The sequence below is a fragment of the Mizuhopecten yessoensis genome, unplaced genomic scaffold (genome assembly GCF_002113885.1).
Source record: "Mizuhopecten yessoensis strain PY_sf001 unplaced genomic scaffold, ASM211388v2 scaffold431, whole genome shotgun sequence".
NCBI lineage: Eukaryota > Metazoa > Mollusca > Bivalvia > Pectinida > Pectinidae > Mizuhopecten > Mizuhopecten yessoensis.
Window position 1 is genome coordinate 832,884 of NW_018403543.1, and position 12,565 is coordinate 845,448.

Consider the following 12,565-nt stretch of genomic DNA (forward strand, 5'->3'; position numbering starts at 1 on the left):
AGCAATAACTTCGCCTCAGTATTGTTGAGTTTTTGTTCCATTAAAAGCCTGGCCTCGGCTTTTGAATACCTATTTGTCTGCTGTAGCCTGAACTTGTGTAGCCACGGTTTTGTAGACACCCTTTCGTTTTACTGTATTTTTACGTGTTTTGGAACACCTTAGTCTTTGTTTCTCATTATTTTGACCTTAAGTACACTGATGATTCCAAAATTGATGAAATGGCCAAACGGTGTAGTAATATATTAAATTGGTTTGGCCTCCTGCAATGAGAAAATTAATTTTGAAAAAAGGTTTCCTCCTTGCTTCGCATTTCAAGTAATCATTTATCTATGCGTGTTGATATCTTAATTTGTTTTTTATTCTGTCTTTTAAGTGATTTGTCCGGACAAGTATCAAGAATAATTAAGAAATATTTATGTTCAACAGATAACAGGAGGCCAGACGGATTGGAATACTGACAGCTCGCTCAAGAACTTTGACACAGGTGAGTTTTATACAACAACAAAATCAATGCATAAAAAATAAAGGATAAAAGGTGACTCCAAATAAAATCTAAATTTATTCAGCAAAACAACTTTAAAGTAGTAGACTGACCGCAAAAAAAGGACGAAACATTAACATTTAACATATATGCATTACGTGCTGGGCCGGAGTACACAATACATAAATATCAATAACACAATGTGGTGTATAGCTCTGTGTAGAGGAGATGGGGCAGAGTAATGGACAGGTACCACTCCTCTCTCTTGTATAAATATGTATAAGCAGGCAAGGCCCATGAAAATTACACGAATGGTACCAAAATTACCGAAAATCATTCAAACAAAACTGGTAAACTAGGTGTACTTCGAAATTTCTGCTTCAACTGCAATATTCTTAAGTAATTTTTTTTCCCACATACTTCTCTTTATTATAAAACTTCAGCATTTCCGGAGAAGAGTGCAAATCAGCATTAAAAGTGCATGTGTAATCATATATTCCATCTTGTTTAAAAAATAAATACAATAAAATAGTGTGAATGAAACCCTCAAGTATCAAACAATCACAATGTCCTTTATGTAAAAAGTGAGATTTTCGTATCCGGATGACTTCATCTTGGATTCCAGCAGAAATTCTCAAGTCCTCATTCCGAAGTTTGTGAATGACTTTTTCCTGATATCAGATGCCAGAAGTTTAAATACCCTGATAAGTAGGTAAGAGTATAGTAGCGCTAGGTGTAATATGACCAGAATTAAGCACTTTAACTGTCCAATATGAACTTAACTGAGTGCTATCACAGTGAAGCCTGCTTACATTAATATATTTGCACCAAATCACAGTAGTGTACTCACAGTAAGAATATACATTCATAAATCAAATGGGAAATAATTTAACCCAGATTAAATCACAATATTTTCAAGTATGTTAAGGTGTCAATAAATTGTCAATTTATATGTTCTTTTATCAGATGTGCAAAAAACACACCAAAAAACCCTGTTGTACAGATTTTGTATTTGATGTAATGAATGTGAAAGCCAGGAGTCTATCACAAAGTTCTAATGCAGAAGGGTTTTACTGGAGATTAGAAAACTTTTCCATCATGACAAAACATACCTTTTTTTTTTTACTGAAACACCAAAGCTGTACTATTTAGGTCATACACAGTATGGGGTATAGTAAATTATTTTATTTTTTTCGTCTTTTGTGTCAAACTAATTTCTTCAAATAACAAAAACTACAAAAAGCAGGTCACTCTAACAAGGCAAAATTAACTAATAGAACAAAAAGACATCTAAAACTGTGAACTTACACAGGACACGAAATAAGAAGTATATGAATTTATCCAACAACCAACCTTGGAATCTTGCATCTTAATACAAGCAGGTGGGAATAAAAGATATATCGTATAGCCCTTTCACCAAACAAATATTTTTGGTGCGGGTACAAAAATGTATTACTTTTGATGCAAAAAATGTTCATGTTTGGTAAAGTTCTTTCATTTAGCACGAAAATGAATGGTGAATGTTAGAATGTTAAAGTGAATGCGTGGACACAAATCAAAATAATGTATTCTTAGTTTTCTGAAGGTTAGACACTTGGTAAAGATACTTTTCCCTCTCACCTTTTGTACAATCGGTGGATATGTGGGTACCAATACAATTTATTTATTTCAATTGCAAACAAAGACATAATAACGAACACACATGCACATACACAACAGAACCCTGGTAATTTTGGATTGGTAGTAATAAGGAGGAAAAGTGAAGACAGAAGAAATTCTCCGGGTCAATCCAATCCACAGTTTAGACCAATCTGTCCAATCACTGAGTAGTGTTCGTGTATCTATTAGGTGGATTACTCCGATCCAGTAACGCTACATCCTATTATACACGTAAGAAAAGCAACAGCAATATACAAAGTAAGCAAAATATTGCACTAAAATTATCGTAAAAATTTGTTACACAAAATCTGAATATCTAAATCTACTTTTCTATGCCAAACATTGGTAAAATATCTGATCATGTTAATCAAGAGTAACATGTCTTTGTTTTTCCTTTTATCAACGACACTTTTTCCTGTACCAATATAGATTGTTCTATATATCTTTCAAAGGAATGAACAAAAAACATCACAAAATATACGCAAATTGTTATGCATGTCTTCTTTCAAATTATGCTGAACCACCTAAAAATTTAGACATGATAGGAGCTAAACAGGAATACTCCCTAGCCAAGACAGTAGGAAAGTAGGAAGTGGCTAGTATCTTACCAGGGTGACATTAAGATTTGTGATAATCTATCACAGTAGATTCGTAAAAAGCCAAGGTATACATTTATTTAATGACTAACACCAACTAATGCAATTATCATTTGTCCATAACACAATCTTGTGTGAAAAATAACACAACTTTGCGTGAATATAACACAACCTCATGTGGAAATAATACAACCCTGTGTTACAAAAAAAAAAAGCTTCTTTCTGTGTATATAAAAATCCTGTATGTGAATAACAGTTTTCTTTCTAGTCGTAACATATAGCATATTTGTGTGTACCTTCTACCATTATATCTGGCGACGGATCACCTAGTGGACAGAAAATATGTTCACCTTGCATTAAAACTGCTGATACATCGCAGTAAATGTTGTCTCAGTCCCCTCTGCTATACAAAACTAGTATTATATATACATACCACAACCTGGTATTCATAGGTATATAACACCTTCCTGTATTGTTTACATATCATTTATTGTAGGTACGTACATAGCACAACCATTCCGTGTAAATAACACACTACTGTGTTAAACCATTGGGGTATAAAACACAGCATAACACAGCTTACATCTTTCTGAGCATATAACACGATTTTGTGTGTATAACACCAATCAGTTTTCATAACACCATTGGTTTTATAGCACTAATCTGTTTTCTTAATAATAATGTTTTCGTAACATCGTTCTGTTTGCATAACAATTGTTATGTGCAAATAACACAACTTTCTGTGTAAACATGATCATCCGAGAGGTTTTCACACAGATTTGGTATTTTTAGCAATGGTTACATGAGTTCTTGGCCCATACTTAGTGCGAAATGATATTTCAACTTTTCCAGTAACCATCCTCAGCACTTTTGTCAATGGCAGTACATGTATCAACAGAAAGAATGCTGTATACCTTTTTGAAATTGTTAAATATTGCCAAAAATGTATGGTGAAATTACCCTTGCAAGATGTTTGTTTTATATCTTCTACAATCTATAGACTAGGATTCCGGAAGGGGCAGTGTGTGTGTGCTATAAAGACTAAACTAGGACCCTGGAATAACCATCGTCTCCTAGTCTTGAGTAGAACCCTTAAAGGAACAACATGTCTCTTACAGTCTATATAAGGACCTTGGAAGGAGCAGTGTTTCCTAGCCTAGACTGGAACCCTTAAAGGAACAACCTGTCTCTTACAGTCTATATAAGGACCTTGGGAGGAGCAGTGTTTCCTAGCCTAGATTGGAACCCTTAAAGGAACAATATGTCTCTTACAGTCTATATAAGGACCTTGGGAGGAGCAGTGTTTCCTAGCCTAGACTGGAACCCTTAAATGAACAACATGTCTCTTACAGTCTATATAAGGACCATGGGAGGAGCAGTGTTCCTAGCCTAGACTGGAACCCTTAAAGGAACAACATGCCTCTTACAGGCTATATAAGGACCTTGGGAGGAGCAGTGTTTCCTAGCCTAGTCTGGAACCCTTAAAGGAACAACGTGTCTCTTGCAGTCTATATAAGGACCTTGGAAGGAGCAGTGTTTCCTAGCCTAGACTGGAACCCTTAAAGGAACAACATGTCTCTTACAGTCTATATAAGGACTTTGGGAGGAGCAGTGTCGGAGCAGTGTCTCCTACAGTCCATAGACTGGGAGGAACAACCTGTCATCTTCAGTCTGAACCAAGATCCTGGGTGGAAAAGGACAACATGGTGTTTATTACCATCTTTCTACCTTAAACGACCTTCAGACGACACACTGTCATATACCGAGGTAAATATTCAGACGAAATTTCTTATGGTTCTGCTGGTTTGGAATGGTGATTCACTGGAACAAATAGTAAAGTATATCATCGGTTAAGAAAGAATGGGGACCTGTGACCTTGAGTCTAATTTCTTACCCCTTGCTCATCAATTTATCTGTCTTGCTAAGAATATTATGTTATCTCATTTTGACGTTCTTATGATTTTAACTCAAAAGTAGAAAAATGAAAAAACATTATATAATTATAACAATGATAAATCTAAACAAATATTACATATATTACAAAATATCTCAAAAATCTGTTAACAATTATGCTTCCTTATTCTGTCACTTGTATCAAGTACAGGTAATTAAACGAGTTGATTTGATTTTGTCAACTTACAGCAGCACTTGATGATTTGTCTATTACTGCACCAGATAAACTACTCAGCTTGAGGTTAGCCTCCAAAGGCTTCAAATATTTCTCATAAATGAGGGAACTTTTATACTATTCCTAATTAACAGTTTTTTGGAATTGTCCTTGTACCCCCACCTGGTACCAGGCATGAAAGCAAAACACCAATACACATCAGTATAACAATGAAGGTGAAAAAGGCAAAATATCGGCATACTATGCATACAAATACATACAAAAAGTTCACATTAAATATTTGATATATTTTTCAAAAAATAGACAGAATAGAATGAAATCTAGCGGGTATACGATAAAAATAAGATTTGTGTAGCAAGTCATTATAGCACTTCTCTGTAATCATGTCACAACTCACATCGTTTGATGTTGACTAAACAAACATGGACGTAAATAGATGTGGTCTATCGTAAATATTATCCTAAATTACGACGTTCCTTAACCCAGTAAGTTGTTATAACCAAGCTATCAAAGGCATTCATCAGCTGGTGAAGGTTGACAGGAGGAACACACAGTCTACATATCAAGTGGGAGCACACAAAGGGAACGTGACACAAAAAGGATATCAACAAATTGAATATCTAAAAATATCATGTTGTTTCACACTCCATTATCATGAAAGACAAAAATAAGAGATACTTTTTTGACTCTAGAGCATCTGAACTTTCTCTAACCCATTGGTTACGAAACCTTTATTAAGCTTTAAAACTGATAAAGAAAGGTGTTAACTAATTGATGTAAAACCGGTTGCTAGGCAAGGCATTAGTTACAGGAAAGAAAGTGAGAACTGTGGATGTAGTAATGGTATAACCAGCCTTTCAACATTGATAGGACCAGACCACTGTAGATAGAGGTGAAGGCAAATTAATGTTCATTAATTTGAATTTCAACAATACTCTATAACACTTAAAGATCATGATAAGAATTTTAAAAACTTGAGGCCTAGAGATCCTGTAAAATATACTCATTCGAGATAATATTTCAAACATTTCCCAATCTTGTCTCAGCCTCACGGCATTAAGGTGGACAATTTTAACATACCCTCATTTATACAAAATTTGAATTCCTGGTCCTAAGTATGCCTTATATGAGTTTGGCTGAAATATGATCAATTAAGTATTGAAGACTTAAACGTGCAAATTACCCTGTTTTGGGCTAACACTCTTCCTTTTCATATGTGAATATTTATTCCCATGTCAAAAAAACCTAAGATGTTTCATAGTAAATGTGAATAAGACCCCAATATTTGTGAATACATGTATAGGGTAGAGATCTCCATTGTTTCCAGGTTATTGACCAAACAGTTAGTCAAATATCTGGGGCTGGTAGGACCCATGAGGCAATCATGGTAGCATGAGGTTATTTGTCTTTTCATGTTTAGCAAGCACACATAGTAATATTTGAATTTATTTAAGAAATTATAACCTTAGCGTTGTCTCAAACCAAAATTGTAACAATTCATGTAATCTTTTGGAGGGATAGACTTTTTAATCAAAAGCCCCTAATTTCGCCTGTTGGGCCCAACCCGTCTGCTCCAAGTTGTGGCATCAATTTTATTTATTTAGGAAATAATGGTCTTGCTCCAATCATCGCTTTCAAATTTGGTGACAACGTGTGAAGCAATTTAAGAAAAGTAGGCTTTTTAAGTGAGAGTTGATGACACAGACGGATGACAAATGTTGCGCCATCCCACAAGCTCTACCTGGCCTTGGTGAGCAAAAAACATACCTGTGATATGTATGTAGCTTAACAGATATGTAGCACATGATTTGCATAAGGACAAACACAAGGTGTGTCATAAGTGTGATGAGGTGGTCATAGTATATAACATTATGCAGTGCCATAAAACTGGAGACATACAAAGTAAAAATGTGTGTGGTAGTTAAGAACTTTCGTATCATGATACTAACATGCATGACAAAGTTGGAAATGTAATGTTTTTCAAATTAAATAAACTACAAAATTTTCTTTTAACACTTCATTCTATATTCACTCTTCAAATTATACTTTTGAGAATGATAAACATTTCTATGTCATTAACCATATGTCAATTCCATGTTTCGAGCTTCCCTTGTCGCTATCATATGGAATCAACTTGTTATGTTGGAAACATTCTGATTAATTTTGATTGCTAGTAATTTTTCTAACCTGGTTCATTAGATGAAACATTGTTCAGTTCATCTTTGATCATGCTCTTACAAAGCAAACTTCTCTTTCATGTATTTTTCAAGCCGAGATACAAAGAATTCACTAAACCTATAAAATATATGTAAATTATGCCTAGTGAATAAAGTCAGAGAATACTTTCAGAAAGAAAGCACATTAAGGTATAACATATGACTCATTTTATAAGTAAAAATCTAATTCACATTACAAACGGTATACTGTATCTCCGCTTCTAAAATGTACAAAATATAGAATCAACCAGTTCACGATAACAATAGGTAGAAATACAAATGTACCTGGTACCTGACCACCCTTTCGTCTCCACATGACATTAGTAAAATTAGTAAATTCTTTGTCATCATATCAAATTTTAATTGTCATCATATTAAATTTCAACACCACTTATTTTACCACCATAATTTATGAGGGTGGAAACCAAACATAAATATGGAGATCTAAAATCCAGATAATGAAAATAATTTCCACTACCTTACGTACCCTTACAGCAATGGGGAGATACAACAGGAATCCACCAGTACAAAGTGTGATGTAACACACTTCCCAACTATGGAACATTTTTACTTCCATCGCCCTTTCATTTTGCCCCCTTTTGAGCAGAATTTGGCGACTAAAATATTCTACTGTCAAACGTCTATTTCAAAATAAATATTACGATTAGGAGTATCATGATTGTGTTCAATGTTTCAGTCATAACAGTACAATTTCGTTGTTCATCAAACATTTCAACCAACACCATTGAACAACTTACATATGATAAAAGTATTAAAATAGATATCTCTCTAACCCTTTCACCCCTATGCAACTTTAGTTGACTCTCCCATGCATTGATCTGGATGAGTTCAACAGGGTCTACAGTGGTGAAAGGGTTAATTATTCACACTAATGTGTTATAATAAACAACAAATCAAATATCCTACACTGAAACATAGTGAGAATACAATGTCTTATTCTATTAGTATGTACGGAGTTAAATTTCAAAAGGAAAGTAGACCGCTATTCAATAGCAATGTCAACTACATGTTGTGTAAAACTTTAAAAATTTAACGACAAATTTATACATGTACATATATATATATATTGTTTTAAGCAATGAAAGCTGGGTTTTCCTTTGTTGTGAAGGTAATCTATTAACATTAATTATATACAGCTAATGAGTTGAATTTCAGTCAATAAGGAAGAGTATATTTCCATACATCTTGCTAGCTGAATGTTACCTAAGTATGTGTAAAATCAATAAATTCCATTACATGTACTTCCAATTAATGTATCTGTAGTTGATTGACAATGATTAAAAGTATAATTACAACATGCAGCTATTCATAAATATTCAGTTCCTATGTAAATATTCGTTAATATAACATTTATCGGTCACAAAAAAAAGAACCTCATTCTGAGTTACCTTGTTAGGAAATTTTCAAAGTAATGAAAGACAAATTTCGTGGTTAATGTTGGTTAGAGGTCTAGGTTCTAACCAAATATGTTTAAGTAGTTTGGAGATCAATGTGATAGTTAAGTATGTACAGGTTTTATGGATGCCAATGTCATATTCAAATACGATGAACTGTAAAAGTGGAAATTTTCCTGGGTGACTCTTCTTTGTACGGATCGGAGTGTGGACATTTTCGTGTTGCCAATAGTTCAGAGATCTATACATCCCAAAAATATATAATTGCTCGTGAACATTTTTGTGCTAATTTACTTTATGCGAAAAACTGTGAACATTTCCCACAACGCAAAAAAAAGAATCCACTTTTGCAGCATGTAGATAATTATTGTATGGAAGTTAATATGATTTATAATTATGCAGCTGTTGTAAGTTGGTACATATCAAGTATGAAGTGTTTGATTAGAAATTAATGGCTAGTGTAAATGGAAGATGTAAGATGGTGGTTACTGGTGTGTAAAAAGATTTACATAATTGATTTATATTTATATAAGTTTGGTGTAGAGGCGGTTAATGATTGTACTTTTTATGTGATTAATTGTAGTTGATGGCAATCACGATTTAAAAAGAAGCTTATGGAGTGAGGTGACAGTATTCCTGTAAAGATCTGATGGGGCGACAGTGGGCAGTTCAGTCTGGAAGATCTTTATACCTAAGGTAAGTGATGTACAAAAATATAGACTAACGGTGGGTGGCAGCTCATATACATCATACATTTAGTTCATCGTTGGAATGTTGTAACTGGTAGTATCAGTGGCGATACGTGTAATGACAGTCATCAGTATTGGTGATTGATAGCGGAGGTAGGGAGTCATCAGGGGAAGTCAGGAGGAGGCCGGTGTCTCTTGGTAACTTGTGTTTCATAATTCTTTGGCTCTAGGCATTGTACAATATGTATTAGTTTGTGGTCACCTTGGTCAGTGCAGATACTGAACCTGTCACTAGAATATGTTGATATCGGCTTGTCAATGGTTAGTGTTGATGCTGAGTCTATTTCTGGTATATGTTGATAATGAGCCTGTTACTGGTAAGTGTTGGTGCTTACACCGTCACAGGTATAATGTGTTGATATCTAGCCTGGAACTAGTAAGTGTTGATTCTGAGACCGTCACAGGTATAATGTGTTGATATCCAGCCTGGTACTAGTAAGTGTTGATTCTGAGACCGTCACTGGTATAATGTGTTGATATCCAGCCTGGTACTAGTAAGTGTTGATACTGAGACCGTCACTGGTATAACGTGTTGATATCCAGCCTGGTACTAGTAAGTGTTGATTCTGAGACCATCACTGGTATAATGTGTTGATATCCAGCCTGGTACTAGTAAGTGTTGATACTGAGACCGTCACTGGTATAACGGGTTGATATCCAGCCTGGTACTAGTAAGTGTTGATTCTGAGACCATCACTGGTATAATGTGTTGATATCCAGCCTGGTACTGGTAAGTGTTGATTCTGAGACCGTCACAGGTATAATGTGTTGATATTCAGCCTGGTACTAGTAAGTGTTGATTCTGAGACCGTCACTGGTTTAATGGTTTGACACCAAGCCTGTCAGTTGTATGTGTTGATTGTTGATTCTGAGACAGTCACTGGTTTAATGGTTTGACACCAAGCCTGTCAGTTGTATGTGTTGATTGTTGATTCTGAGACAGTCACTGGTTTAATGGTTTGACACCAAGCCTGTCAGTTGTATGTGTTGATTGTTGATTCTGAGACAGTCACTGGTTTAATGGTTTGACACCAAGCCTGTCAGTTGTATGTGTTGATTCTGAGCCCGTCACTGGTTTAATTTGTTGACACCAAGCCTGTCCGTTGTATGTGTTGATTCTGAGATCGTCACTGGTTTAATGTGTTGACACCAAGCCTGTCCGTTGTATGTGTTGATTCTGAGATTGTCACTGGTTTAATGTGTTGACACCAAGCCTGTCCGTTGTATGTGTTGATTCTGAGATCGTCACTGGCTTAATGTGTTGACACCAAGCCTGTCAGTTGTTTGTGTTGATTCTGAGACCGTCACTGGTTTAATGTGTTGACACCAAGCCTGTCAGTTGGATGTGGTGATTCTGAGACCGTCACTGGTTTAATGTGTTGACACCAAGCCTGTCAGTTGTATGTGTTGATATCCAAGTTGGAGAGCTAGCAATGATAAGTTGGTGAAGCTGGTTAGTGGTATGTGTCCGTAGTTAGTCAGTTATTGGTAGGCGATGGGATAGTCCTGTTGCTGGGTGAAGCTCTGGAACTGAGTTTGCTGGTGTTGCTCTTGATGGCCGAGGTTAGGCACACCCTTCCTATATACCAGCATGTTAAGTTGGGGCTTCCTCTGTATGTACTCCACCGCCTTCCTGTGTGTCACCACCGTCATATCATGGCCATTCACCTGTAACACAGTCCATTACAAATCAGTTGTGTGCAACTCAGTCTGTCACCCGTAATAAAGTCCATCAAAACCCAGTCACCTGTAACAAAGTCAATGTAAACTCTTTCAAAACCCAGTCACCTGTAACAAAGTCCATCAAAACTCAGGCACCTGTAACAAAGTCCATCAAAACTCAGTCACCTGTAACACAGTCCATCAAAACTCAGGCACCTGTAACACAGTCCATCAAACTCAGTCACCTGTAACACAGTCCATCAAAACTCAGTCACCTGTAACACAGTCCATCAAATCCCAGTCACCCATGACATAGTCCATCAAATCTCAATCACCTGTAACAAAGTCCATCAAAACCAAGTCACATGTAACACAGTCCATCAAAATGGAGTCACCTGTTACAGTCCATCAAAACTCAGTCAACTGTAACACAGTCCATCAAAACTCAATCACCTGTAACACAGTCCATCAAAACTCAGTCACCTGTAACAAAGTCGATCAAATCTCAGTCACCTGTTACACAGTCCATCAAAACTCAGTCACCTGTAACGAAGTCAATCAAAACTCAGTCACATGTAACAAAGTCCATCAAAACCAAGTCACATGTAACACAGTCCATTAAAACTCAGTCACCTGTAACAAAGTCCATCAAAACTCAGTCACCTGTACGAAGTCAATCAAAACTCAGTCACATGTAACACAGTCCATTAAAACTCAGTCACCTGTAACAAAGTCCATCAAAACTCAGTCACCTGTAACACAGTCCATTAAGACTCAGTCACCTGAAACAAAGTCCATCAAAACTCAGTCACCTGTAACACAGTCCATTTAAACTCAGTCACCTGTGACAAAGTCAATCAAAACTCAGTCACCTGCAATACAGTCGATCAAAACTCAGTCACCTGTAACACAGTCCATCAAAACTCAGTCACCTGTTGCACAGTCCATCAATACCCAGGCACTTGTAACACAGTCCGTCAAAATGCAGTCACCTGTAACAAAGTCAATCAAAACTCAGGCACCTGTAACACAGTCCATCAAAACTCAGTCACCTGTTACACAGTCCATCAAAATTCAGTCACCTGTAACAAAGTCAATCAAAACTCAGGCCCCTGTAACACAGTCCATCAAAACTCAGTCACCTTTAACACAGTCCATCAAAACCTAGTCACCCATAACATAGTCCATCAAAACTCAGTCACCTGTAACACAGTCCATCAAAACTCAGTCACCTGTAACAGTCCATCAAAACTCAGTCACCTGAAACACAGTCCATTAAAACTCAGTGACCTGTAACACAGTCCATCAAAACTCAGTCACCTGTTACACAGTCAATCAAAACCTAGTCACCCATAACATAGTCCATCAAAACTCAGTCACCTGTAACAAAGTCAATAGTCCATCAAAACACAGTCACCTGTAACACAGTCCATCAAAACTCAGTCACCTGTAAAATAGTCCATTTTCACACAGTCACCTGTAATAGAGTCCATCAAAATTCAGTCACCTGTAACACAGTCAATCAAAACCCAGTCACCTGTAACACAGTCCATCAAAACTCAGTCACCTGTAACACAGTCCATCAAAACTCAGTCACCTTTAACACAGTCCATCAAAACTCAGTCACCTGTAACACAGTCCATCAAAACTCAGTCACCT

General features: G+C 36.3%; 1 protein-coding gene and 1 long non-coding RNA gene across 2 annotated transcripts in view; both read right to left on the reverse strand.

The window, feature by feature from the left end:
• Positions 1 to 540: 540 nt before the first annotated feature.
• On the reverse strand, positions 541 to 7,919 carry LOC110448940. The gene is made up of 2 exons (XR_002462800.1): positions 4,309 to 7,919; positions 541 to 3,919 (listed from the first exon to the last, which is right to left on the reverse strand). It is a non-coding gene; the product is annotated as an uncharacterized LOC110448940 (long non-coding RNA).
• A 2,300-nt stretch (positions 7,920 to 10,219) lies between these two features.
• Positions 10,220 to 12,565, reverse strand: part of LOC110448563 (uncharacterized protein C45G9.7-like) — a 16,685-nt gene continuing 14,339 nt past the window's right edge. The window contains exon 4 of the mRNA XM_021494862.1: positions 10,220 to 10,912. Within this exon, the coding sequence (XP_021350537.1) occupies positions 10,727 to 10,912 (186 nt within the window). The 3' untranslated portion in view covers positions 10,220 to 10,726. The remainder of the gene's footprint in view (positions 10,913 to 12,565) is intronic.